Consider the following 27610-nt stretch of genomic DNA (forward strand, 5'->3'; position numbering starts at 1 on the left):
TCTTCAATTTATCCCGGAGGTTTCTCAATTCCTCCAAACTCAGTGATCCCCCTGCTGGGAAATCATACTTTTCAACCCAAATTCCCAACATGTCAAGACAATCTGGACCATATTTTTTTCTCATGTCGTCCACAATTGGTCCCCGCTGGGGAACAGCAGCAGCCACTTTGCTCTGGTTCTTCCCCATGTCTAGCTAGACTTACCCCTCCCGACTTTTCACAAAATTTTCACAAAATTTCAAGTCGGAAAGTTACACAGGCGTCCCCGTGCACCCCTTTTTCTTACTAAGGCGCAAAAAGGTAGAGAAAAAACTCACCCCTCTGGTAGTTACCCACCAAAGGCGTCCGGCTCACTTGTGGAGCGGGAATTCAGTGTTGATTCAGAATCAACACCTACCTGACAGGCACGGTTAACATATGCGCTCCGTCCTGCCCCGGGACCGTTCGTAGACGACAAGGAAAACAACCCACTGGTCACTGATATGTCTGAGACAAGAACAATTACTTCTCACCCGATCTCTGAATCAGCACTTCCCTTCCAGGTTTGCTTGGATAGACGTGAAGCCGATCAGATCCACTCTTAGACGCCGATCCTCTCATCTCTGAATGCTTGGTTCGAGGTAGAGGGGGAATGAGGAGTTTCCTCCGTTCCTGGTCCCGGGCCCTCGACGTCCCAGAGTTTCACTGACGGGTCTTCAGCTATCCTGTTCGTGACGCCAAATTGTTGTGGAAAAGAGCAAAGATGCCGATGCAGGAATACTGGGATAATAAGTAATTTAATGAACAAACAATAAAAAGGGGATCGGAGCTCCGAGGCACAAAACACAGTAAAATGGGAGTGCGAGTGCGAGGAGGAAAGGAGGAAGAAGGTCTCTTATACACTGGACTGGGAGGGGAAGAGATAAGGAAGGGAAGAAGAGGAAAACAAAGCACAGAGAATCAGCACAAGCTGACACATTTACAGCCTCCTCTGGTGGACCACGAGGAGAATGTCTCGAGAAGGTTATACTATGAAACGAACAGATTACACATGCTACTAGTGATCATATGACACAGAATACAACATAATAAAGAATAACCCAAGAATACATATTTCCCATTACAACGGCTACAAAGGTCAGGTGAGCCTCGCCCTCGGCCAACTCGCTTAAACAGTTGGCCGCGTCGTCGTTCGGAAGCCAACCGTGGCGGCGGGCCAGCGGGTGTTATGTGGTCTTTCGCCCGGGGGTTTCGGGTTGCTCCGGAGCCAAACTCCGGTGACTCATCCCCACTCAGGAGGAGGAGGAGGAGGAGGAGGAGGCGGCAGTGGGGGTGGAGGCGGGGGGGGAGGGGGTTGCCAGACACTGTAGTGGTGTTTGGCAGAGAGAGTGCTGAAAAGAACCATCTGCGGGCCTTCTCGCTAACATCTTTTATTTACAGACACCACCCTGTCTGCCTCGCTGTCTATCTGTCTGCTGGCGCGGAGTCTGAGAGGCTGAGCGACTGTTTTGATTTACAGGCCGTGTGGACGGATCCTCGCTGACTTGTTTCCCTTTTTTTTTTTTTTTCTCTCTATATCATTCCCGATTGTGACGATGCCCTCTGTTTCGCCGTACAGTGCGTTCATATAAAAGTCCCCTCGGGGTCGCTTGCGGCACTTTGTCAGTTGTTCAAAATAATAAAAAAAAAGCGAGTGTGACAAATTCCACAGCGTTGAACTCCGCGCTTATATCCCGCACTTGCAGCCACTTCATTATTTAGTCTTTCGCTGTAGCCGAGACTATTGTATTGACAAAATCCGGCCCCTGTGGATCGTTCCCTTCAGGCTGATTTCCCATTTTTTTTCCCTGACTTTTTAGCTCGCTTTGTGCGCTCCTCAGCTCAGACTGGGACAAGGCTTCTTATTGATTGTTTTTTTAAGGGGGGGGGGAGAAACTAATTAAACTTACAAAAGGATTCATCCATCCATTTTCTGTCCCTCTCCCAAGAAATGTTGGGCTTGGGACATTTCCAACCAAATGAGATATATTCCCTCCAGCACATCCGAGGTCTACCCTGGGGCTCCGCTTTGACTTAGCGCCATCCTCTGGAGCTTCTCATCCTGCCTTTTCAAGATGAGCCCAAAATGCCCAGAGGGAATCCCTCCCTTTTTCTTTTTTTCCCCCCTCGCAATCATGTCTTTACCGATCAATTAACCAAAGATTCACAACAGCAGGCTGAAGAATCGTAATAAATAAAAATGCACTGGAAATCAAAAGTTGAGTGTATCGGCACATCAATCTGCCCGTTCGCGTGTCCCATGCCAATTTTTTCTTCCGCCTTGATTCTTGAGAGGGTTAAATGCTAAATGCTTGATCTTGAGCCCGAGGCTTAGGCAACACACCGTTCTCATGCTGGGTAGTCTTTGACGTAAGATGGCGACTTTCATCCTGCCGTGTTTGAAGGCATCTCCAGAAAACCAGAAAACCAAGACGTCTGTCGCACTGGGAGGAGTAACAACCTCTGCATGATGCCACATTGGCCACATCGTGTTCCGTAGTTTTGTATTGACAAGCACATATGTATGGATCGTTGATTGCAACTAGGACTATGTGATAAGCTGTTGTCTTAACTGTTCCTGAAATAAAAGGTGTTGCTAATTAACTTTGCCAGTGCAGTGCAACAATAATAAACCGCTGCTTTTGCCTAATGGGAACCGTGGAAACGACACACAGTTATTGTGAAATGCCGTGAAGTTGCCCACAAGGATGTGTTATGTCTTGCACCTTTTTTTATTTATTTATTTATTTTTTTTAAAACTGACAGACGGGCTAATAATGTGTCTTCTGTTGCTGTCCATGTCAGCGATGCCGGTGCCAGAGCAGCCTGCGGAGCAGGAGAAGGGGGCCACGGTCGCCCCCGTGATGCCGGCCTCCAACGGGGACAGATCTGAGGCGGAGACGACCTCGTCCATCCTGGCCTCCGTCAAAGAACAGGTAGGAGCCCCCGGGTGCACGCAGCGTCTCATTTTTAATGATTAGGAAAATCGCTGCCTCTCTCCTGACAAGAATCCCGCCAAGAGGTGCGTTAAGAAACCGCAGACAATCAAGCGATTGTGTACCAAGATGACGGAGAGGTGCACCAGATGGGGAAACGACCACGGTGTGCGTTAACGAGGGAATGACAGAACCCGAATGCGCTCGGCAGTCTTGTCTCCCACAGGCTGTTGGTACCCAATGTTGTTGGGATTCCTCCATAGAAGTAATCCAACTACCGATTAGTGATTACTCCTTAAAAAGTCATCTAATTACTACTATAACTACTTTGTTTTATAAGTAATCAATTACTGAATACCTTTCGCTTAGAACGTCTTGTTTCCTGCACATAACGACGAACCACAACATTCTTTCATTTAGACGAGATGAACTCAAAATAATGTTTGTATTTACAGCTATGTAACACAACCGCTGTTTATTTTGTTTTTGCCTCTGCCATGCTTGCACGGTTGCAACATCAATCTGTGACATCGCTGTTTTTGGTCGTTTTTCTAAATTTCCGACATTTTGTGGATAACCAGACATTTTTATCTTGTAAAATATTTCAGCAAAGTCATGGAACCGTTTCTTGTTGGAGTGATTATGATATAATTGCCCGTTACATTACTCTGTTACTGGAAGAAAAGAAAAAAAAGTAGTTTAATCACAATAGTGGATTACTCAGTAATGGATCACTCGCCAACGCTGAAGCTGAAGCTGAAGCAAATTAAAATCCGTGGAGTTCTCCGTGTGTTTATCTTTGACTCTCGAGGTACGAAACAAAACAAACGGCCACGCAAGACTCGCGCGACCCTTGCACGCACACGCCAGAGACACAGAGAATTGCGTTTGGTGATGTGCTTTAAGCCTCGTACCTGCTCCTCTGTGTAATGCAGCCCGCTTACGTTTGGATTTAGCACATCATCGAGCGCAACGCACCGCCAATTCATCTCCCCCCCCCCCCCCCCCCCTCCCGCCACCCCCACCCCGCCCGTCTTCCTCGACTTCACTGAGTTCCCCTTAATTTGATACCGCAAAATTCCAGTTACCCTTCAGGAGCTGAAGGACGGTGGCTCACGGCAACTTAGGGTTTTGGAACGTGCGAGCACCGTTCGTCCGCGTTGTTTGTTTCCTCCGCGAGAGGCCCTCTCCGTACTCTCACATTAACCAAACCGCTGAAGCGTGCGCATTATACGTCAGATCCCCCACGACCCACCAATTCCCTCCTGGTGACGGAACTGTCAGCAGGGTTTCATTCTCTTGCAGCGTGCGGCATAAGTTATCCACCCGCTTTCATGAAACATTAACGCTAAGAGTTGAGGAGCGTGTGTACACATATATCTATATATATATATATATATATATATATATATATATATATATATATGTATATGTATTTATATGTATAGAAAAGCTTGACATGCATAACGAGCTGTTTTACTGCCGCCGCGGTGTTTGCGTTCACTGGGTCCACCCGCCCTTGTTGCCTTGCGAACGCGTCGTGCCAGGATCTCCCAACGTCCCCCCCCCCCCAGAACCCCACCGCTTCGCCTGTCGTATTCAGAGGACGAAAAACTCCCTGTCAAGTACCTCATTACTAATTGGTTACGAAAAATGGATTTCCCCTTCCCTCCCTTCCCTCAGCGAAGCCACGTTCTGCGACGGCCGATAAACTTTGTGCGGCCGTCCAACGCGTCGGGCGCCTCCTATGTTTTGTTTTTTTTTTTATTTATCCACCGGCCGCACTGCAGCAATTGGGGGCAATTTGAGCTCCACTCGATGCTTTGCAGTGAGTTGCATCACGTCTCGCGTATAGCCCAAGGAGAGCAGTTTAAAGCAGCGCTGATTTGCTTGACGATCTTTCGCCTCTTCTGCATATTTTTCCCACAGCTTCGGTCCCTGGCCCGTTTCTGGAACGAGCCCCGGCAGCTCGGCGTTGTTTAGTCTGAGAACTGTAATGTGAACGTAGCGTGAACACCAAACGGGCCGATAATAACAAGGATAATTGGCGATTTTCCAGGATGTACGTTTTTTTTGTGTTTTTTCTCTCTTCTTTTATTTATATTTGAGGCAGAAGTAGTCGTAGTAACCGCGTCAAAAGAAGTTGTTTTCTCAGTTATTTGCTTTGCGTACTTTATCTTTTCTCCCCACTTCACGACATTTCACAATTATTCCTCAAACCACTTCACTCGAGTTGAAACGGCCGCAACCGTTGAATCTCTCTCTTTTTTTTTTTTTTCTTTTTTCTACGCTTTGTGCGTTTCAAAGGTGCAAGGACTCATTCAGAGCATCGAGGGCCTTGCGCTCGTTCCTCAAGTTGTGCGTGTGGTTATTCGGACCCCTTCAATGCGAGCGTCGTTGGCCTTTCAACAGCCCCAAAACTCTGAAAAAGTACTATTCCCGTTATTCTTGTCGACTCTTTCAATCGTCTTCGCCAGAGATGCTTGAAAGTAACGTTGTGTCTGCTGTTTGTCCGCGATGCGACTTGCCTTGAAAGCGTTCCGTGCGTTGTCTCTGTCTCCTTGACCCTTTGTCGACACCCGGCCCTGTTTGTTGCCGGGGTTTGGCAGCAGTGTGTTGCTGTTGACGCAAATTAAAAATGTCTCAGCGTTGGTGGTGAGGGGAGAAATGAATCCTCCCGCGCATTCCGAAAGATCCAATGCGGCAGAATAGTCGCGCAAACTCTGCTAGCCGTCATGTCGTCAGCGGGCGAAAGAATGTTGGCATGCAGCAAATCTCAAATGCGGAAAGAGAACAATTTTTTGAGGCGTAGTGCGTTTGCCGTTTTTATTTTTTATTTTTTATTTTTTTTGGCCTCCAGCAGCAGTGAGCGCTGAGGCTGAAACTCGAGGCCAGGACTTTTGACAGTGCGCCGGGAGAGGAGCGCACGTGCTCGTTTCAAGGCCTTTCCCCTCCCCCTGACTTGCCGGCCGCACCGTGGAGGTTTTCAGGCTTGGAAAATTGCTTTCCTGTGTGTGTGTGTGTGTGTGTGTGTGTGTGTGTGTGTGTGTGTGTGTGTGTGTGTGTGTGTGTGTGTGTGTCCTCTGCCTCATCCGGTGTTGGTCTCCTGCGTCACCGTGGGAATAAACTGTTGAGCCGCGGTGCCATGTGCGTGCACAGAGTGCTTCTGACTGCACTAATTGCGTGCGCAGGACGGATTTTATGAGCGATGCATAGCTTTCTCCTGCGTGCACCGGAGGAGTAAATGGGTGCTGCCGTGTTAGTGTGTGTGTGTGCGTGTGTGCAGTATATAATAGGCACGTAGTTAAGCACCTATTATGAGATATGTTTGTCTGCATGGTGGCGAAATAATGGCGAGTAAACACTCTCAACAGGAGGGAAAATGCAGACAGTGGATGCATTTTCACACACACACACACACACACACACACACACACACACACACACACACACACACACACACACACACACACACACACACAGTTATCAGATAACACCGTGAGGACAAACCTAGACAGCAAGTGCCATTTTCAGTGCAATATCAGTGCGTCAAGGGTACCTACCAGCCTTTTCTCTCTCTCCACTGCTTTAGGAAGACCAGCTTCATTTAGATTGTTAAACTCACCGCTGTAAAATAGGGATGAAAGCCCTCAAGGTGACTTACGACGACTTTTATGCAAGCCCGCGTGGGAGTGAAGTCGCTCAGCTCTCTGCAATTTGCTCACAGGGAGACGGACTCGGCACAGCAAGGCCGGTTGGGGTTTTTTTTCTATTTATTTTTTATTTTTGTTTGGCACGGCCCCTCGTCTCAGTTGGTGCGTGCGTGCAGGTTCGGCTCTGCCAGAGGTGGCGCCGCGCTCCGTTTTGCTAACATCTCCCACTCGACACTCCGGGTGCGCGCTCCCCGAGCTGTCTCGAATGCGCTTTCGCGGGCAGAGCCGCAGCGATTGCAAGACAAAACGAGCAGGGGAGATCAAATTAAACGCAGTAAGCAGCCAAAATGAAAGCAAAACGGCACGCGTGCCGGTGGCAGCCGTCCAACGGCTGCAGCCGTCTGCCGATGAAGAGCGCCAGGTCGGCCTTTGAAGATCGATAAAGTGCAAGTGAAGCCACCTGACAACAGTGTTGTTTTTTGCTCCGTCTGAGGAAGAGATGAATCGCCCAATGAAAACCTGGCTGGCGATTTGTGCTTCACAGCTATGCTTTACAATGTCTCCTTAGCAAATTCAAAGGTCCCATAGTCCTGCAAATAATGTGTCCCCATCCTGTGAATGAACCTCCGTCGAAATGAAGAAATGTCTGTACTTTTATTTCATTTGCTTGCTGCGTTCTTTTTCAGCAAGTGTGCGAAGCGTCGGTTTTACAAAGGGATGAATACGACTTTTTTGGCACAGTCTCAGATGTTTTGGATACCCAGTGGTCTGCGCCCACTCCACTGGAGTTCAGGCTAACGAATTAAAATCTGAAAATGTGTGTGACTAACCTACTTTTTCCCCCCACTGTTGCTTTTGCGAGCTTTTATAACCCAGCCTTTCTTTGTGTTGCTTCGTAGTTGTCGATGTGTGATGATTCATGATTTCAGTCCAGGTTTTGAGTTCTGCACCTTTTTTGTCCTTGGCCACTACGAAAGAAATAACAAAAAAAAAAAAAAAAACATTGAGAACTGGGTCAGAGGTCCGCTTTGCCTGACGTCGCTGCCTTTTAACGGGCCCAGGCTGGGCTATTAATGCGTCCATTTGTTATGTGTCTGCCGTCCCCTCCCAGAGTTATGCCTGGTCATTTATGAATGTTGCACGAGCCCGCTAGAACCGGGAAGAACAATGACATGGTTAGACAGGAAGTCTAATGAGGCATGAAATCAATATGTACAATCCCACCTCACCCGGGGCATGCTGGGTAATGGAGTGTCAGGAGTGCTTTGGAGCCGTTTTAATCACGGGGACCTTGGATTAGCCACTCGTAAACAGGCCTTTCGCTCTCGTAACGGCCCCCCCCCCCCACCCACCCACCACCCACCACCCACCACCCCCCGCAATGACTTCCGCGTGATTACAGCGGAAAAATGCGCATTCGTACAGTGCATACATCCGCGCTCGCGTCGAGTCGGTTTTGGGCAATTTGAGCAAAAGTTCAGTGCCATTAGTCTTTCAGCACAGTGACAGACCCTGAATGCTGATCTTGCATTTGAAAGTAAGTGCTACTCCAGCTAATAGCCTGCCCCCCCCAACCCCCCCACCCCCTCCCCCCCCAAAAAAAGTCCTGCTGCCATCTGCATGCTAATTCTTCCTAAAGCCCAAACGTAGCTCGGGCTTGCGCTTACTTGCTTGCATGCCGATTAATTTGCTAGCTGCATCTTGAATGCTAATATTGCGACAGCCTATAGGCTAACGTGCGTGCCGAATGCCAATAATATACGATATTGAACGGGGATATTGGCCCATGAAATTTTAACTCGTTATCGCTCGTGGCAACACTTTGCGGATTAGTCTTTGTTGACCCTCACGTTTTAAGTCATAATGATCTGTTGCCTCCGGCGCTGGGCGATAGGTGCCACTTTGAGTCCACACAAGATAAAAAAAAAAGAAGCAAAAAAAATAAAAACTATCGCAGCCGGATCTCGTGTCTCTGTCATCGTTGCGCTTCCTTTTTCAACGAGCCGCTTGCCGAGTGCTCGGCGGGGCCGTGGTAGCGGCTGGGTGGGGGTGCGATGTGGTGATGTTTGATGTGAGTCGCACTCGGCGGCGGCGCTTGATGTGTGTGAGGAGAGCGAGAGAGAAAAAAAAAAATTGATTAATTGAGTGGGTCTGTCAGGGGCCCTGTGTTTACAACGGGAGCTAAGCGTCGGGGTCAGACACCGGGGGAGACGTCCCTGCTGGAGAGCGGCGGCGGAGAAATATTGTTGCTAAGTCCCGCCGTTGCTCCGTCTCCCCCACGTGACGCGGCGCTACTGCACACCTGGGAGAGACTGCTGAGGGAGCGTTTGAAGCGGACCTTTTCTCCCCGCACCGCGCTCTCCGCCGCCTTCACTTTTCATTCTTCATTCTTTTCATCAGTCTGTGTGGGTTCCTTCTGCACAGCGGCGCTCCTCTGGTGCGCCGTCTCCCCCACTTTACCTTTCAAATTGCACCATCCTAATAGAATACTGTCTTTTTTTTTTTTCTCCTTTCCTCCATGCGACTGCTGCTCATCGTTTATTTAGAAGACAGGAAGCATTTTTAAAGTAGTCCCGCGATTCAAGCAGAGCGTTACTGCAGGCTAAGAGTGTGACGGTGTGAAGTAATGGAGCATTAATGTGCAATTAAGGTTCTTTTTTTTTTTTTTTTTTTTTTTTTTTTTTCTTAAAACGGGGAAGCAAAAATCTGTTGCAACGAAAGTTGGCAATCTCCGTGTCTGGACTGTGGAAAACGTGCACACAGACGACTGAAAAATTGGATATTTATGGAGAAAAGGTTTGTTAATGGATGGATACAAGGAGGGCAAATGAGCCGGGACATTACTGCTGGCAGATTGAGTCGCTGAACGGCTGAATACACGTCTGCGGTCGCTCGCCAAAAAATTACCACGCGCTGACTCACGGACAAAAGGCATGAAAGAGGGTTAATTCCAACCCTTCTGTCACGATGAAAGCTGACGATAACCACCCAGGGTTCAGTGAAGCAGCTGGCGTTGCGCCTCCCAAATTATGAATCATTGCGGGCGCGCATATTAGAAAAAAAAAAAAAAAAAATGCCCAAAATCACATAATGCTGTCTCAGTGTTACCGAATCGGCAGTGAAGGCTGGCAAAGACTCTGCTAAACCAGCCATTTACCCATCAGTCCTCCTCCTTCTGCGGGGGTTAGCAGCTAACTTCGCTGGGCATAAAGTGTCGTGGAGGTATGAAATAAAACAAGGAGGTTCATGACAATGTTATTAGTCACAGCGGAGAATAGACGGGACTTTGGCTGGCTTTATTGGGGGATAGAACTATATTACATGGAAAACACTGCAGTCGGCTGCAGGATATGACCGGGACAGACTTCAAACTTTTGAACCGCCATTCATCCAAACTGCTAGTCACTGCGGCGTCTCGAGTGCATTTTAATCCCCCCCCCGACCCCCAGGCCCCCCCCGACACACCACTGCACACTTCCCGATCTGGCCTTACAGTCTGGCTTTGGGCGAGATGCTAAAAAGCACGAGACGGTCCCTGGCGGTTTCAAGCTTCATCCCTATTTGAGAGGAAATAGGCCTTTCATTCGTCCCCGAGTCGCCATCGATCTGAGAATGAGAAAATGGAAAGATTACTCTGTGATGGAGAGAGCCATTACGGGGCCGAGGGGAAGCAAGAGGGCTCAGCCGACGTTTGAGTATTTATCAGTTCAGCAGTGGCATTGGTCCGGTTATTTATTTATCCGCCGATCGAGGCCTTTAGAGCAGCCTCCCCCCCCCCCCCCCTCCCCGTGGTACAGTTGCTGAGCCCCTCTCCCCTTTGAACATATCATAGATACAAATGGTTCGAGCCCAACGGGGCCGAACCGCTCTGCAAACTTGCTCGTTTGCACTTCAGCCGACGTCTTTAATAAGCTTTTGGTTGTCCAAATTTGCTGTCATGAGACACTTAAGGAGATGGACAACCCTGCCCGCACGTCAGTATTTTATTGACGGGCCACTTTAAGGACGGTTGTACGGTTAAAGACATAATTTGGCCCCGCGGCTTTCTTAGAGAAAAAAAAAACACAAAAAAAATCAGCGCTGCTGTTAGTCCAGGAGGTTGATGATTGATGTCTCTTCCTTCCGCCCTCCGTAATTACGTAATTAAAATCAAACCCAATCTGAGAGACTTTAAACTTGGTAACTATGGAGAGCCGTTCCGGTGTTTAGCACGGCTAGTTTGCCCTTTGTGCAGCACTCCGCTGCACCTTCGCCTGCAAAAATGATGACCTATCAGCAGCCGATGACTTAATTTACATTTTTTTATGCATTTATAGCTACAAATTTTATGTAATAGTAGAATGCTTTAAGTGTATTAGTCTTTTCATTATTGATGGAATGAGACATTACCCTTTTTTTTTTTTTTACTACTTCCCATGAGTATAAACAATGTCCTTAGATTGATACTGCACAGGAACGAGCGTCAATACTTCCTGTTCTTGGTGCAGCCACACTTTTCTCTGCTTCCAATTAACTCAAGTCAGTCTTGAGGCCTCAAGTCGCTTTTTTTTCCCTCCTTCTTCTGTTTTATCTGCTCTCACACGCCGGATGACGAAAATGCATTACTTTCTGAAAATAAAAACTGCTGCGTGGCAAGGTTTCTGCGCACAGCTCGCCCCCCCCCACCCCCCATTCCCACACGTTCACCTGCCTCGTTTGTTCAGCTCTGGACGCTCCAGATGGCCGTGGCCAAAACGACGGACCCACCCGAATCACATTGCTACTGACTTAGGAACCTCACGGAATTAAAAAGACTGCCCACCGTTTGTTTCATAGCAACAGGAAGTGAGTCTCGTTCGCCGGCCGGTAATTGGATGAGAGTGTGTTTTAGGCTTGGGACAAGAACGGGTGTGAGCTTTGTCCGCGGCGCGCAAAAGGTTAGAGAGATTCCGAACGAATATAAAATGCACTCTGGCCTTTACAGCTGAACTTCATTTGACCTTTTCTTTTCTTTTTTTTTTTCTTTTTTGAATTCTGAATGTCCAACTTTTCAGTACTGCGTCACATGTTGCTCTCTAACGACGTCGTTGGCGGCAGGAAAACACAAACATGAGACCACGTGACACCCAGATTAAAGGTCACATGACCCAAGCTACGGAGACATTGACTTTGTTCAGCAATGACCATTGCAGCTCCTGCCTCAATGCGCTACTTTCATGATATAGTCTCCAGTTTTGACACTTTTTTTTCCCCCAGCCAATCAAATATCCCGAAATTTCTTTCATGTGGCTGATTGCGCCGACGCGAATGCTAATGTGCAATCGTGCTCTTCTATGCCCGTGCAAGCAGCCGACAGAAGAAAGAAGGGAGAGATAAGGGAGGAGGTGGCCCCGTCTGTAGACGGCCTTAAAATGAACATGTAGCGTTTCAGTGCGGACATTGTGGACTGACTCCTTCATAAATATATATGCATGTGTGTATATATGGAAATGCTCCGTGTAAACTTTAAGCTTCAGCGCGTTTCCGAACAGCAGGCAATCATTGTCGAGAGAGCCGCTGTAACTGCAAGTGGGTGGCGGCGGGGGGGGCAGGGAGGTGGTGGTGGTGGTGGGGGAGTGTCTCTTGTCCCTGGTGGAGTTGTTTTTACGAGGCGCACCTATATATTTGGCACATTATAAAGCATTACGCTCGCAGCATGTGTGATGCATGGCCTCGCGGCCGCTCTGTGCAGCGTTACATCTCCATAAGCTTTTTTTTATACCCTACCCCCCCCCCCCCCCCCGTCCCCCCCACTTGCGACAAAGTTTATTTCCTACTCCGCTTATCTCCGTAGTTCTATATCCGCTGTGCTCTGTCACGCGGCCTCCTCCGCCCCTATGCGTTCCGAGCACATAAATTATGCCGCCGCCGCCGCTCTGCCGTCGTCTGGTCGCCGGGGGCGAGAAGGGAAGGACTCGCCGCTGACGGATGGCCCCGTCGCCCGAGTTGACTCTAAAGAACGAGGATCACTCCATCTTTCTTTCCTTCTCAGTCTTTTGCGACGTTCTTTAAAAAAAAAAAATAGTAAAAAAAAAAAAAAAAAAAAAACGCCCCTCGGCACCCATGGCGGTCGGGGACCCACGGAGCATCGAACCGTCTCTAATGAGCTTCGCTCGCGTTCTCCGCCTGCGTCGCTTCTTCCCTTTTGTTTGTTTGCCGTTTAAGGCGAAGACACCGTTCCCATGGAAATCGCCTCGGCTGAATGTGCCCTTGTTACTTTGCACTTTAACTTCATCAGCGCTGGTGGCCCCGTAGGCGGGCGGGCAGGCGGGCACATGAGGTTTGATTAATTTGATTTGATCTTATTTTTTTTTTCCAATTAACGTCTTTGGGAACAAATTACTGGATGTTTGCTTTCCTGCTTATGTTGAGTCAGGTAAAAAAAAAAAAAAATGAACAACTCACAACATTATTAAAGGCCCACTTTGTAAGATTTAGCAGCATCTAACAATGAGCTAGCCGGGATGTATCGCAGTGAAATCACACACAAAAAAGGGTAAATTCATATTCTGGAACACTGTAGACATGTAAAGCTGCAGTTCCTTTAAGTGCCACTACGCATGGGGCCTTTAAACATCCCCGTTCCAGCCTGCGAACCGCCGTCTTTTAAACGCTCCATTAATTAAAACGTTAAGTTTTCTGAAGCCGTAATTTATTTGCACACTTTTTTTTTTTTTTTTTTTCGTGGCGATCGAAGCAGCGGAACAGCTGCACGAGCGCACTGGGAGGTCCCTTTGAACTGTTCCTTAAAATTTCATGTCCTGGCGGGAGGGCTGAACGTCGGTGCTATTTTTTCCCCCTCTGCACTCCCACACTGGTTGGAAATGTCATTTTGTCAGTGCGATGAGCCCTCGGTAGCAGCTTTAACCATTCTGGCCTAAATGCAAATGTCATTTAAGATCTTCTCGAGTAGAGGAGGAAAAGAAACTCTCCGTCATTCCTAATTTACTGAGTTCTTCTTCTCTCCCCCCTCCCCCCATCATCTCTCCTCTCTTGCTCATCTATTTTTTTTTAAATATTTTTGTGGCCGTTATCTCCTGCTTGACTCATAGCCACCAATTTCACCTTCTCATTAGCCAGTTCCTCACACAAAGTCTCAATGTCATCACACATTGAAGCTTTTCTCTGCTTTTCCCACTTTGTCTCCCATCTTTCGCATTGTGCCGATGCACCAGTTTTCATATTCGTCACATTTCTCTTCCCCTCTGCCTCACCTCGCTGCGTTCCCTGTGTCACACGTCCCTGTGGTGCGAGTCCGCTCCAGTGGTCTCGTCGCTGACGTGCCTGTCACTATCGCGATTCACAAAGTTCTGCTGTGGAATTTGATTTCAAAGGGCTGAATTTGCGTTTCCCCATTTTAATCAATACTCCCGCTGTCTCGCGTCCCATCTTCCCACCTCTCATTTTTCCACAAATCCCACCGCTGGGCTCTTCTGCAACTCCAACCTTCCCTGTTGCCTAGCACCGTGCCCCCCCACCCCCCACCCCTCCCTCGCCTTAATTACGATACAGGGTGGAAAGGCTAACGCAACCGCCCTGTCTGTAAAGATTTATTTCCTCACCTTTTGGAGCTCTGCGATCAGAGCCTCTGCTCATCTGTAATCTGGCTACTGCGGAAGGGGAGAAAAGAGAAAAAAAAAAGGGTGAGGAATCGGCCCCTCCCGGCGCAAGAGAGCGGCCCTCCTGAAGGATGGCTCAGGGAGCGGGTCTGTCGGCGCGGCATTAAACATTTAAAACTCTCTGTCTGCGCCTCACTCGGAGCGTAGCAACGGTGCCAAGCAGCCTTTGGGTCTGCCGAACCAGTGGGGGGAAGTCAACAAGGCGAGGAGAGAACAATACAGAGTGAGACAGAAGGCTCAATTGTCACGGGACTGCGATGGAGGGAAGAGGAGAGCGGGGGGGAAAAAAAGAAAAAAAAAAAAAACGAAACGGAAAATCCTTCCCTGTCATTTTGTGGAAGGCGGAGGCGCACAAGACTCTAACTAAGAGTGTGTAGGAGCAGACAATGCCCTCGTCTGCCGCTCCGAGCATCGTCGTCCCATTTTAAGCCGGCGTGAACACATATTGTGGCTTTCCATATTTTTTTTTTTTTTTTTTTTTTTTTTTTTACGAGCACCGTTACCAAATGAGTAATGGATGGCGAACAGTTTGATTTAGCCAAGGACCGAAACTCATTAGGGCGAAAACGGCGACAATGACGGATTTGTTGAACTGGAGGAAATAACCGGAGCCAATTTTGGTACTTTTTTTGCTTGAACATTTATCAACATTTCCATTTTCTTTCTTTAAGTGAATGGGGTATGGCTTAAAATCTCCTAACACCTGTTCATACCGGAAACCTCTCGTCCCTTTCCTCGAATAATTATTTTCTTCCAGCAATAGCATGCCTCTCAATGGCGATCTCGTCTCGCTCTTCTTGAAAACGTCTTTAAAAGCATGTTCGTCCCAAGTTTGGCCGCCTGCGTAAACTCGACAGGTGATGTGCGAATACGAAACAGGACGGGCAAGGCTGCAGTCGTCGACCCGTCTAACGATGCTTCTGATTCTGTTTTTTTTTTTTCTTCTTCTTCCCACCACCGCGGGGATGACGGGGAAAAAGCGGCAAACAGGAAGCGAAGTGTCAGCACGCCTTATCTCCCCCTCACCTCGCCTCCCCCCCCCCCGCCCCCGCTTTCACCCGGTTTTCCTCACCCGCAACACAAGAGCGTGCACACTCTGGCGCCGCTGAAGCCAACACAACACTTGGCTTTTAATGAAGTGTTTTCCGTTTGCCTTCGTTTCACTCCTCACGCTCTGCCTTGCTCTTGTGCTCGCCTGGTTTTCTCCGCCGTAATCTTGTCCTGCTTTGCACTTCCTGCCTTTCTTCTTTCCCGCTTCACTGTAATTGTCTTCACCGTCCTAATTAGTTACACCTTTATTCCCCCCCCCCCCCCCCCCCCGTGTTCCGAGTCAGTCTCCACTCCCCCTCGTCCTTTGCTAGTTCTTTAACTTCCTCGCAGCTCTTCCTCATTGTCTGCATCTCTCTGTTTCCTCCATTTGAATGGGAATCTCGCGGCTGCCTTGATTAGATTTTGTGCGCTCCTGCGTACCCGCTTTACCTGATTTTGACCCCGATTTTTTTTTTTTTTCTTTTTTTGCCTCGAAGCCTGCTGTTCCCGCTGTTTTTATTTCGGCGCATGGCTTGTAATAACAGGGTCACAACTTATTATCTCCATGACATGAACATGGTAGCACGGATGCGGAGCGTTGCTGCGGGAGCAATTAGGCGGGTTCGGCTTGCAGCGACCAAAAGCGGAGCAACTCACGGGGAAAAGAAAAAGGGGGGAAATTTCAAAATAGAAGCTAGAGACAAACTAGATGTTTATCTCTGTGTGTCTCTATGAAGGCAGGGGACGTGTACAGCAGCGTTCCCCAACCTTCATTGCACCACGGCCCGGTTTAATCTGAGACAATATTTTCACGGACCGGCATGGAAACTGTGGTGTTTTTTTTAAATACAATGATAAACGTGAGTCCACTGTGTACCTGTTTGGAACTTTATTAGCAGTGTCCTCTTAACATGGCGACAACAACATAAGTAACACGCGCTCTTTTCCTTCTCAATACTCCAAAGGCTGCTGGTCTTTTAATACAGGGTGCTTGGTCTCTGAGTGGCGAAGCAGTTTTGAAGGCTTCATTGCCTCATTAGGGAGCCGGCCGCCGCATGTTAAGCAGAGTGGGCTTGTTGCGAAGAAATCGAGTTAGTTAGTGGTGGGACTCCTGGTATTGTCTGGTAAAGTCGTGGGCTCCTCTGTCTTTTCCTCTCTCCAAAGGCGTTTGTTTTCACTCATGTTGCCGGCTAGCGCGCTGGCTCGTGGGTTTAATCTAGTGGTAACGTATCACGTGACCGAGACAAGCGTCTTGACAAAAGCCGAGCTATAGATGGGCGTAACGGAGAGAATGCGGTCATTTTCAAAATAAAATTGTTCAGACTCTAGGGATGGGCGGCGATATGGACTAAAAATTTTATCACAATAATTTCCTGGCATTTTTTGCGATGAACGATAAAAATGACGATAGAAAATATGAAACAATGGAACTCCATCACAATGGAACTCCATCTTTTTGGATTTTTTTGAAACCGTACATGAAGCCATAGTTTTAAAAAAAATCCAGTATTACAAGGATACCCTGGAAACAACTGAAAACGATGTATTATCGATGCCGGCTGCCAGCAGCAAATGCGTTGCGCATGTAAATACGTCATCAACAGAAATTTATCTGTTATTATCACGAGATGAAATATTCTTACCGTGGGGTATTTTTTGGACGATATATCACAGACGACAACATATCGCCCATCCCTATCAGACTCATATAATGGATAAAACAGAATTGAAGATGACGGAAGTTAATTATTCTTTCTGTACAGCCTGGTACCAAATGACCCACGGACCGGTACCCGTCTGCGGCCCGGGGGGTTAGGGACCGCTGGCGTACAGGATGCGACTCCGCCCTCGCCCCGAGACAGCTGAGATGATGCTGGATGGATGGATGGGCGGTCGGATGACGCGTAGGAAGGAAGCAACGAGAAGATAAAGAGGACACAGTGGAGCGTGTTGCTGCTGTGGTCCTGATGCGAGGGGAGACGACAAGGTGGCGAAGACGGATGGGGGAAGGAAGGGGCGCAGACTTGGCTGGGTGGGTGGGTGGTGGGTGAGGAATGACGGTGCGTGACTCAGAAATAGTGAGACGGGGAGGAGGGTAGGGGTACGGAGTGCGAGTTTGCAGCCTCCTCACCCCCCGTCCTCCGTGCATCGGCCTGTCAGGCGGGAGCAGATGGATGCATTCGGAATGAAGCGCCTTCGTGCCTCCTCCCGCGAGGCCTCGTTGACATTTCGTCCCGTCCTTGTGTTTTCCCCGCGTAAGGATGTCGCGTCGTGCGGACGGCGAAAACACGGCCGACATTTGTAGCGTTTGAGGGGGGAAATATGTTCGGTGTCATCGCTCTGTCTCTCTCTCTCTCGCTTTTGCTGGCTCCCCCCCCCCTCCTCCGCGACATCACAGCGATACCTCTGTAGAGGAACGGGGCGTCGGGGAAAAGTCAAAGACCTTCAACTCTCCACGCTGGCAAACACTCACCCAGTTATCGTGCCCGTGAACTCTCTCTGCCCCCTTCCAGTCAGAGATACAATTACACCCACGCATTCAGTTTTTTTTTTCCCCCCCCCCCTCTTCTCCCCCCTCCGTCTAAAGGGCTAAGCCCTATTGTTTACATACGGATAATCCTCTAAACTCTAGGATGAAAACCATTCAGGGATCTAAGCACATTTTTATCACGCCATAATTGGCCTGACAAACAGTTGCAGCTTAGTATTAAAGAAATCGTCCAAGACGGAAACCTTGTTTGTTTTTTGGGGGGGGGGGGATTGTTTTGAAAAAAGATGGTTGCTATAAAGGGGAGTTACATCGGAGGCCGGATAAAATGTGGCTGTCAGATGGAGCAGCGTTTATCGTGCAAAGTGGATAGGTGGAAAAAAAATAATTTGGTTTAAAAGCCACAGCGGTTTTTTCAGCTTAATGTTAAAAAATGGCAAGAAAATAAAATTGCTGTAGGTTTATATTAAATAACCGTCGAATTTGTTACTATTGTGACGTGTGTTTATCCGCCTTCACCACCGATTTCTGGCCACGGAGAAATCTCCGGGCGCCTCTGCAATTTCCACGCACACTGCCGATTGGAATTCCCCCGGAATTCAACTTGACGTGAATTGGAGCCGGAGGTCGGGGTGTTTGACGGATATGCGCTCATTTTGCGACACGCGTCGGCATCGCCAGCCTTGTAACGGATGATTGAAGATCAGGGCCTCCCCGAATAAATTACGCGGGTAGACAGAGGCGAGACGTGTTGGACGGTGAAGACATCAGGTCGGAGGAAGCCGTGAAAACAGTCTTTAGGGGGATTCGGTGAAGGATCACCGAATCTCACTAGTGCTAGCTAGCAAATCAGGCTAATGTTGGCGCCGAGTCGCATGGCAGCGATTATTTAATGGAACGCTACGTGGTCAAATGATCAGTCATTTCGAGCACCGTGATTCATCGACTTGTCGGGAGGGTTGGGGGAGGGGGAAATTACAGAGGACTGGCTAACGTTGATTGACACGGTGATGTGGTTCCTTGCTGAGCCGCTCTCCTCCTCTCCTCCTCCTGCCTCTGACAATCACTTCCTTGGTTCCATTTAGAGCTTCTGCTGTTTTAAGACACAGCGTGAAGCACTTTATGGTTCTGCCAGACCGCGATCCAAGAAGTCTACCTCGTCGGACTAATAACGATTAGGAAAATCACCATGAATATAAGTTTTTGGACACAGAAGAACAATGTAGCGCTTTGCGGCGATTAGATACAACCTCGCCCGGCAGCTGGGGCGCTGCGATCTCAGCTCTAATATTGCGCTCATCCATCTCGGCAGCCCCGCGTTGGAAAGTTTTCTGAGGCCGCGTGAGGCATGACGAACGGCCCGGTGGATTGGTCCGCTCGTCCAATCCACGCTGGTCTGTTTAATGAAAACAGATCTAGATAGATAGATAGATAGAGACTTTATTGACTCCCTCAGGGAAATTAGCAACAGATCTAACTTGCAGCCAGCGTTTCTTGACCATAGGAAGAAACTGGGATGATGCTAACAGCGCAGGTCACTTGAGCTGATTGTTGATTCCAAAAAACGAGACGGTCTTGCCAGTTGAAGGAAGTTCATTTTTTTAATGCCATATATTGCTGTCGTGACAATAGATGGCACTAAAACTCTATTTTTTGGGGTTAGTTGGAAGTAAAATAAGCCAATTGGTCAGCTGCAGTGAGGTTATTTAATGAGTTCACACACCGGATAAGTGCATCGGATGGATACACCGGCGATCAGCACCACTATGTGTGTGTTTTTGGCGACGCCGTGGCCCCGGCTAAACCTGCACACAACAAATTGCACGCCGCAGACTGTCACAGCTCGCCGAATATTACGCCGGGGCTGGCGGTTTTATGCGGCGCAACGGCTCCAGTCGAATGTTGCCTCAGCGCCGCCGTTAGCTTGCGCCTCTGAAATGCACCCAAATAAGTCATAAATGCGTCTATTTTTTCCCGCGCTGACAAGTCCACGCGCGAGAGCGATGCACTTTCTCACGGTACTTTGTCCGCTGCACAGATGCTGTTGTGTTCTGCCCGCGCGCAGTAAGCAAGGGCGATAACGTGGCGCGCGTGTGAAATATATTCTGAGGCCCTTATAATATATTTATCCTGATGTGGCCTCTGCTCCGCGGTATGCCGTGACAGATTTAAGATTCTGCTGGTTTGCCTTCATAAATTTCCAAAGTCTCGCCCGTCCTCAACTGAATTATTTAGTGAGTGAGAGCCAGAGGACAGCGAAATGTGGATATTTGAGGTAAATAGTGCGAAAGCATGTTTTTTTTTGTGTGTGTGTGTTTGTATGTTCAGGGCATCTATGGAGGTACCTGTCCCCCCTCCCCCATGAAAGGTGTAAGATAACAGGGAGTTTTCTGTTCACATTCACCCTACCGTTTGCAAAAGGTAAACATTGTGCGACTCTAAACACACATTTTTGGTCGGTTGTTGAGTATTCACAGCGAGACTTGACACCGGTGTCGCATTTTGCGGAAAATTGGTTGTGTCCATGCCAACATGCACGCTCAGCGACACTCGGTCACCCTTGGAGCCGCCTTGGGTTTGAACTCGCGCCACTCACGGTGACATTTCGGTAAACCCATCAGTCGCGACCGCGCCGAGCGTTTCCTGTGGTTTCACATATCAGCGGCGCAACGTTGCAAGGCAATAAAACGCAACGCAGAGCAGAGCATCGCTTCGCGCTCAAGCATCCGCTCGGAATAAAGCTGATTTAGTGCGTTGCAGCGTTGCTCTGATTCCTTTTTTTTTTCCTCGCTCGCCGCAGCCGGCGTGAAGGATGTTTATATTCTCAGAATAGTTATTTGTATGTGCAGTGCAGTTACTCACATACCTGAAGGGATTTATAACCCTACCCCACAAAAAAATCAGCAAAGGGGGTGAAGAATAACACCCATTAAATATTTGCATTCCTCCCCCCCCCGGTGCAATTTTGCGCTCCTTGCGTAAATCTGCTGCCGCCGTTATTAGGTGCATCTCGCGAGTACCGATCAGAACTGCTTTCATTCTTTGTGCCACAGATTTAAGCAACGTGCTGGAAACATTCCTCTGGGATTTTGGCACTCCCTTCCTCCACAGTATGGGATCTAGTATTCAGGCTCGTCATCTCCTGGATTGATCAGCCGGGAGAGAAACTTTCTGGGTGGAGTGTGTAGCTCCCTTCCAGGACCTGCTGCCCACCGGCCAATCGCCCAATTCAAGTTGGCAAGTAAATATTCATGAGGTCATGGAAAAATAAATGGCTTGAAAGAGCATTGAAAAGAAGAATATGCTGTTGTATGCATGCACATATACAGTATGTATGTATATGTGTGTGTATATGTGTATATATGCGTGTATATCTGTATATACAGTCTGTATATGTGTGCATATATGTGTACATGTGTGTATATATATCTAACTTTCTTTATATTAACTTGATTAACTTGATTAAATTATATGGTGACACCGTTGCAGCTGCCAATTAACTAGTAATCAGCACTGTTTTGTCAGTTACAAAAGTGTACAATTAATCAAACAACCAAGCCCATTTGCCTGCCACCTACATTACCCACCCTCGGTGGCTGCTTTTGCTCTATTATTACCATATTTGTCTGCTGAGTGCAGGTCTGTTTACACACCGCGCGCTCTCAGCCGCCTCTTGAGTACATCGGACTGTGTCTTAATTGTGCAAATATAATTTCTTCTCCCCAAATTTCGCTCCCGTCCCCTTTCCAAAAACAGGCTTCGTCAATATCTGCTCTTCAGCGCTTCCACTTAGAGAGGGTTTTATCAGGCTTTGAGTCCGCCGGCTCGTCTGTTTGTACAAAGCGTAAATCGCAGAGACGGGGCAGGAAGCACGGGACGCCGCGGCGGTTGCGGGTGAGTTCACAATGCTGTTCTCATGCAGGCGGCTGGGATCGATAACGTCATGATCATTAGGAGTAATATAGAGCAAGAAGTCACACATTTTAGAGTGCGCCTTTTTGGTTTGGGCTCCTATACACATTTTGTGGGGTTTCTTTCGTTGGCGCAATGATAAACTTCAACAGTGCTGACTGAGTCGTTCGGCGTCACGTGTTGAAGCCCAATCAGACGTTCCCCTCAGCCAGTGCTCTTCTCCCTCGACCGCTTACACCTTCATCCCTCTCTCTCTCTCTCTCTGTCCTCCTCACCTCGAGTCCCGTTGTCTTCCGCTAATTTGTCGCATCTGGCAGGCAGCGAAAAGTAAAACCCTTATTTTTTTTTTCATCCGGCTCTCTTCTCTTGGTCTTTTCTTTCTTCTTCTCTCCGTATCTCGTTCGTCTGTCCCATTTATAAGAGAGGTAGTGCTGCGCCGCCCATCATAGAGATGACAACAAGTCATCAACCCAATACCCCCAGCCCCTCCCCCTCAGGTTTATTGACAGATTTTGCTTTACAAGCTGTGTGTGACAGCTTGACAAAATGACGGGATAAGGATGCACACTTAGAGCAGTCCTGTGTATCTGAACGCTCGCAGAGGTATGCTAGCACATTAAGAGATGTGAACAGTGCAACAGAAACATAAAAATCCAGCGCAGACAAATTTTCTGCCATCGGAGTGAAATTATTTTTTATCACTTTTTTTTTAATATTCAGGCTGTTAAACTCAACCCTGTCTGCTTTTTAGGAGTAATTTCCTCCATGTCCATGTTGGCCTCATGAGTGAATCAGACCTCAATCATGTCATCACATGTTGTCAGCCCCCTCTTTTCCAGCGTCATGCTGTTTAGCGATCAAGGAGCAACAGGAGGGGGGCACTGGGCAGGAAGCTTCCAAATTGGACTCACAAAATTAAAATGATTAAAAAAAAAAAAAACCCTATAAAATAACAAGTGGCAACCCTGGCGAACAAGTTCGCGTGAGTCATGTTTTTTGAGTCCTGTAAGTCACTGAGTCAGTCCCCCGGGGTGTGTTGAAATCCGCGTGCGCCTACCGGCCTCGCCCACTCCCAGAGAAACCTTGTTATTTGTTCATTTTGCGAGCGGGTCTGCGCCGCCGAGAGCAAGTGAGTGATTTGTTCACTCAAAGCTGAGAGGGAAAGGTGAGTTGAAGCAAGAAAACATTGCTGTAGCCTTTTTTTTTTCCCCTTCAAAATTCTTTGCCATTACCTACCAGGAGTGAGTCAGTGAACCTCTCGGGTCAAAAATGGGCTTTTTTTTTTGTTCGGCTGTCACGTCGCAGGGGCTGAATTATCCGCCTGATTATGTTAGGTCTCGTGATGCCTCTGCCTTAATTTGTTCGATAGAGCCGACGCGAAAAGAAATAATTTGCTTTTCTTCTTCCCCGACACCCACCCACTCCCTCCTTCCCTTCGCTCCCGGCCTTTTGTACAGTAGCTGTGCATTTCGCCGCCTTGCATATCGCGCATCAGCCCCTGCTGCGTGGTTGTTTTCAGTCAATCTCTCCCTGTCATTCTGCCACGCCGTCTCGCTCAGCGGGGGGTCCGAAGGGATGTTCCCCGACATAATGATGCGACGCCGAGGGGGGTGCCGGCCGGGGGGGGGGGCGCCGCGGAGAAATTGTCGTCGGTGCACTTTTGGATAAGATGCGTGCCTGCCGAGATGCGGCAAGGTCACGCGGGTCTCGCTTCATCTCGTCGTAAACGGTGGTTTAGGGAAAGCGATGTTGAAACATCCAATATCGTGCAACATTCAACTCCCCGACATCCGTCATTCACCAGCGTTTTCCAACAGTCGTATGTCAGACAACGCTCAAGGAACGAGAGAAGTCGATACGTTATTTTCTATGCTAAAAGCATCCGTTTTAGCCAGACGGCTAAAAGGCAGAGTTTTATTTGGAGGCTGCAAACAAAAGGTTATATATTGCATGGCTCACTGTAGTATTTCTTCATGAGAATTCTTTTTCCCCCAGGCCTGCTTGACTACTGCCTGAGATGGGAAAAAAAAAAAAAAATGGGGGATCTGGAAATTGTTGGAATATGAGACTTTCTAAAGGTTAATCCAGGCAGACTTTTTAGAAACAATAACAGTGGTGCCCATATCTTTCCGCATATAAAGCCCTGGATTTCAGCCGGCTCTGACACAAACCAATCTATTTTCTGTCGTCAGATTTTTATCGTTGCTATTTCCACTGCAAAACATTGTTTGGTGTTTCAAATAATATGTTTTTGTTTTAATGGCATGAAGGAAACGCTCCGGAGACGAAAGCGGATGCCATTTTTTTTTTATCAGTAGATTCTTGATCATGTACATGTTTAAGAATCCGTAATCTAAAGACTGCTTGAAAAATGTCAATGAAGGACTTTTGAATGCGTTCACACGCTCAATTTGCGTGTCGACGCCCCCTCCTCCTCTTTGTCTCCCCCACTTGGTCCTCCCTCTCCGTCTGCTCTATCTCCCACTCTAATGAAACAACAGAGTGGCGGCGTTCCTCCGCCGCTTACCGACGGCCTCCCCTTCACCAATTAGCGGCAAAGTCGCCCTGCCCTCCGTTTGCCTTCAGAGATTACGACGCTGCTTGCACGCGATCTGAAGGATAAATATTGTCGCCAACTGCAAAGAATGGCCCGGGCGCTGTCATAATTGAAACTGTCGAGGAAGATAGCCTGACTTGTTTGCGAGGCAATTAAAGTCTGACTACTGTTCTGGTTGTTTGGTCAGGATTGTGAATCTTTTTGTTTCCCTGATGGCGGGATTTTATAACATGCCTTAATTGTCGTATTTGGCAAAAAACCAAGATACACGATTAGCAACTAAGAAATAAGGCAACTGTCAACGACACGCTCACACTTTAGCATTATTTTTTTTTTGGAAAGGTAACTTTTAGCATCAAATTGAGTAACGTTAGCTCTCAAAGGGACAAACACTTTTTGCACATTTTCACGATATAATACATAAAACCTGTGGCCATGGCGACCCCTGAAGGGAAGCCCAGAGGAAAAGAAGAAGAAACTAATCCAAGCTAAACTCAACCGAAGCCATTTGGAGTTTCTCTTCCCTCCCCTTGCCAAAGCGAACAATATTCTTCTGATTCAGCCGTTAACGCTGATGAGGCTGTGCAATCTGAAAAAAAAAAAAAAACCCTCCAGCCTCTGAGTGCGTCATCTTGACTGATTGCCTGACTGAAAAGACCTTGGTAGGCTCTCCGCCATGCGATTTAGGTGGTCTTTCAGTTGTCCGGTGGACCAGGCTTTGATGAAAGCGCCGCGAGGTGTTGGTCCCATCCTGTCCGCGGCATTCTCCCAAGACAGTATATCACACCTCACTGATGGATCGGTTGGCATTGCTGTTATTTGATAGTTCAGTTTTTTTTTTTTAAATTCCCCAAAAACAATAACACCTTGGCTAACTTTCAGCTAAGTATCACCTGCTGCCATCGGGGAGTATTGGTGATGATGATGCAACCCAGAATGCTTCTGCTGCCTGCTGTTACCGCATTGGAATGCCATGGGGCAGACATGGGGAAAAGAGTTGGTTCAGCACATGACTGACTCTGACATGTAGCGAGCGGCTGCGAAGCAAAACTCTGCTGTTAAAAATCCCTGTTTATCTACGCAGACGACCAGCTTCTGTCTGCGGCTTTGTTTTGCCAATGACGTATGACGCCTCCGACACCTTTTGTGTTTGAAGGCTCACGTTTCTCCGCGGCTGAAGCGGCTTGATTTCGCAACGGGCCGATCCAGCGCCGGCACACCGCCTGTCCTCGCTCGAGTCGGTTCAAATCAAAACGTAAATCCCTCCATCCGATTGGTCGGACGTGGAAGTGAGCGGGGTTGCGGCGGGATTTATGAGAAACCCGCTCATGTGGCAGCAAATGGGAAATCTGTCGGGCCGCTGTGCCCCGCGGTGGAAAACTCCCACCTCTCGAAGCAGTGAATCATCGCAGCTTCCACTTCATTGAGAGCAACCTGATGCTGTCCTTTTTTTTTTTTCTTTTCTTTTTTTAATAAAGACCCTACAGATGGACTGTGCCAAGAACCCAGCAGGCAGAGGAGCAAGAACAGTAAATAAAATAAACAGTGTTTTGGGGGGGGGGGGGGGGGAGGAAAAAACCCACTAGTGTAAATCGTGCATGTTTTGATCATTGGGCAATTGCAGTGCGATGAGGCTGTTTTGTCGCCGTCAACACTGAAGCGACACGGCTGCGACTTGCTGACAAAAGGCGCTCGGTGTTTCGCTGCAATCACGCTGTTGCATGCTGGCGGAGCTTCAGAGGGTGGAAAGCGGCGAAGGGGGATTTAACCCGAGTATGAAAAGTCATTTTCCGAAAGTTCCCACTGTATCTTCCCCTTCGCACTGCGGCCGCTCTCCTCCTTCCCGTCTTTGTTTGACTTTCGCCTTAAATGGGCCGCGCGGACCCGCTTTGTTCAAATTGCACCAGCTTTATTTTAAACAGTGTGTGAGAACTGCAAAGAAAATGAAGATGGGGAAAAAAAAAAGAGGACAGGCTGGCAGAGGAGCTTGTTAAGCCTCTGCCTATCGCGGAGGACGCCGCCGACGGCGCCCGTCTGCGATTTCTATCGCCGTCACGCCTGTCGCCGTGGCTTAGCGCTCAGTGGCTGGCGCGGCTGAGTCTGCCCGCCCGCTTGGCTGCGCGCGTAAACACTTGTTTAGAAGAGACGAGCTTGCCTCTCGATCGCGAGGCGACCGGGCGAGAATGAACAACACAAACAGACGCGGCCGCGCACTTGTTCGCTTGTCACGGGCCGCGCGTTGATCGTGAGCCGACGACTTTTCTCTCTCGTGTGTCCTCTCCTCGCCTGGGATCTTACCCAGCGTCCTACTGAAAGGGCTATTGGTTGTTTTTGAAATTTTGGCGGGCCGGCGGAACTGGTCATTAGCTTCCTGGTAGTAGCTCAGAACAGCAAGTCGATCGATACCAAAATATCGATGCTACTGATACCAGATCTTTGCGCTCTTGAAATCGATTCTCAAATCAAAATACCGATACTTTTGACGCTTATCTGTATTTGTGGTAATGTATAATATTGATAGGAACAAAATGGACAATAACTATACTATTGCATAAGCATAATGCAGAAGAACTGTGGCACGTGGAGCACAGTGTCAGGCGCGGTGGTGTCTTTTGGTACTGCAGGCAAGAACAATCGAGGTACAGAGGTAGAAAATGTGCTAACCACTTGTTGCTGTTTGAGTTGTTCACCGAAATAGATATGGTTCTGAAATGAGGAAAGAATTGAAGAGCCAGTACCCCCAACCCCCAGCCATGGTGAAATTTGAAAAACCTATACTGAGATTGATTTTAAAATATTTATAGAATGTTTCTGTAATTATTTATAATCAGTCCAGTTTGTTCTAACTGTGAAATGAAAGTATTAACAGACCTGGGAAATTGCTGTGGCATTTATTTATATCAATTAAATATTTTACTGGTAATTTCAATTTGTTTATTTGCCCAAAGTATCAGTATCGCTAGCCTCAATTTTACTCGGTATCGAATTGGATAGAAAATTCTGGGTTTCAAACAAAAGCTACTACAGCCTACCCGCTCGGTGACCACGCCCACAGCTGATATGATTACAGAACAATCAAAGCACACCACTTCATGTTTTTCCTCATCATTCTGCTCCTCGCTGACCCATAATGCTCCCAGCACTGTTGAACCTTTCACGTGTTTGCATCCGCTGCATAAATGCTCTCCGTGGGCTCTTTTCTGTCGGATCGGCGAAATTAACGACATTAGCAGCCCCCCCCCAACCCCCAACCCCCAACCGCAGACGCTTTTGCCGCTGCGTTTGCGTGGTTTTCGCTCGCTCGCTCGCACGGGCCAATCCATCAAGAGGAGCGCTTGTGATGGCCGGTGGATTGATGATCCCCAGGGCCTCCCTGGAGTC

At 48.2% G+C, this 27610-nt stretch overlaps 1 protein-coding gene across 6 annotated transcripts in view; it reads left to right on the top strand.

The window, feature by feature from the left end:
- ctnnd2a (catenin (cadherin-associated protein), delta 2a) overlaps nucleotides 1-27610 on the top strand; it is a 234538-nt gene that overhangs the window by 45554 nt on the left and 161374 nt on the right. For 5 of the 6 annotated variants that reach the window (XM_076051069.1, XM_076051062.1, XM_076051064.1 and 2 more), the window contains exon 1: nucleotides 2820-2953. In XM_076051069.1, coding sequence (XP_075907184.1) covers nucleotides 2825-2953 — 129 coding nt within the window. In that variant the 5' untranslated portion in view covers nucleotides 2820-2824. Of the gene's footprint in view, nucleotides 1-2819; nucleotides 2954-27610 lie in introns of those variants that run through there. The other variant, XM_076051063.1, reaches the window with a different exon arrangement.

This window comes from Nelusetta ayraudi, unplaced genomic scaffold, assembly GCF_046127955.1.
Source record: "Nelusetta ayraudi isolate G7.1 ecotype Tasmania unplaced genomic scaffold, CSIRO-AGI_Nayr_v1 ptg000132l, whole genome shotgun sequence".
NCBI lineage: Eukaryota > Metazoa > Chordata > Actinopteri > Tetraodontiformes > Monacanthidae > Nelusetta > Nelusetta ayraudi.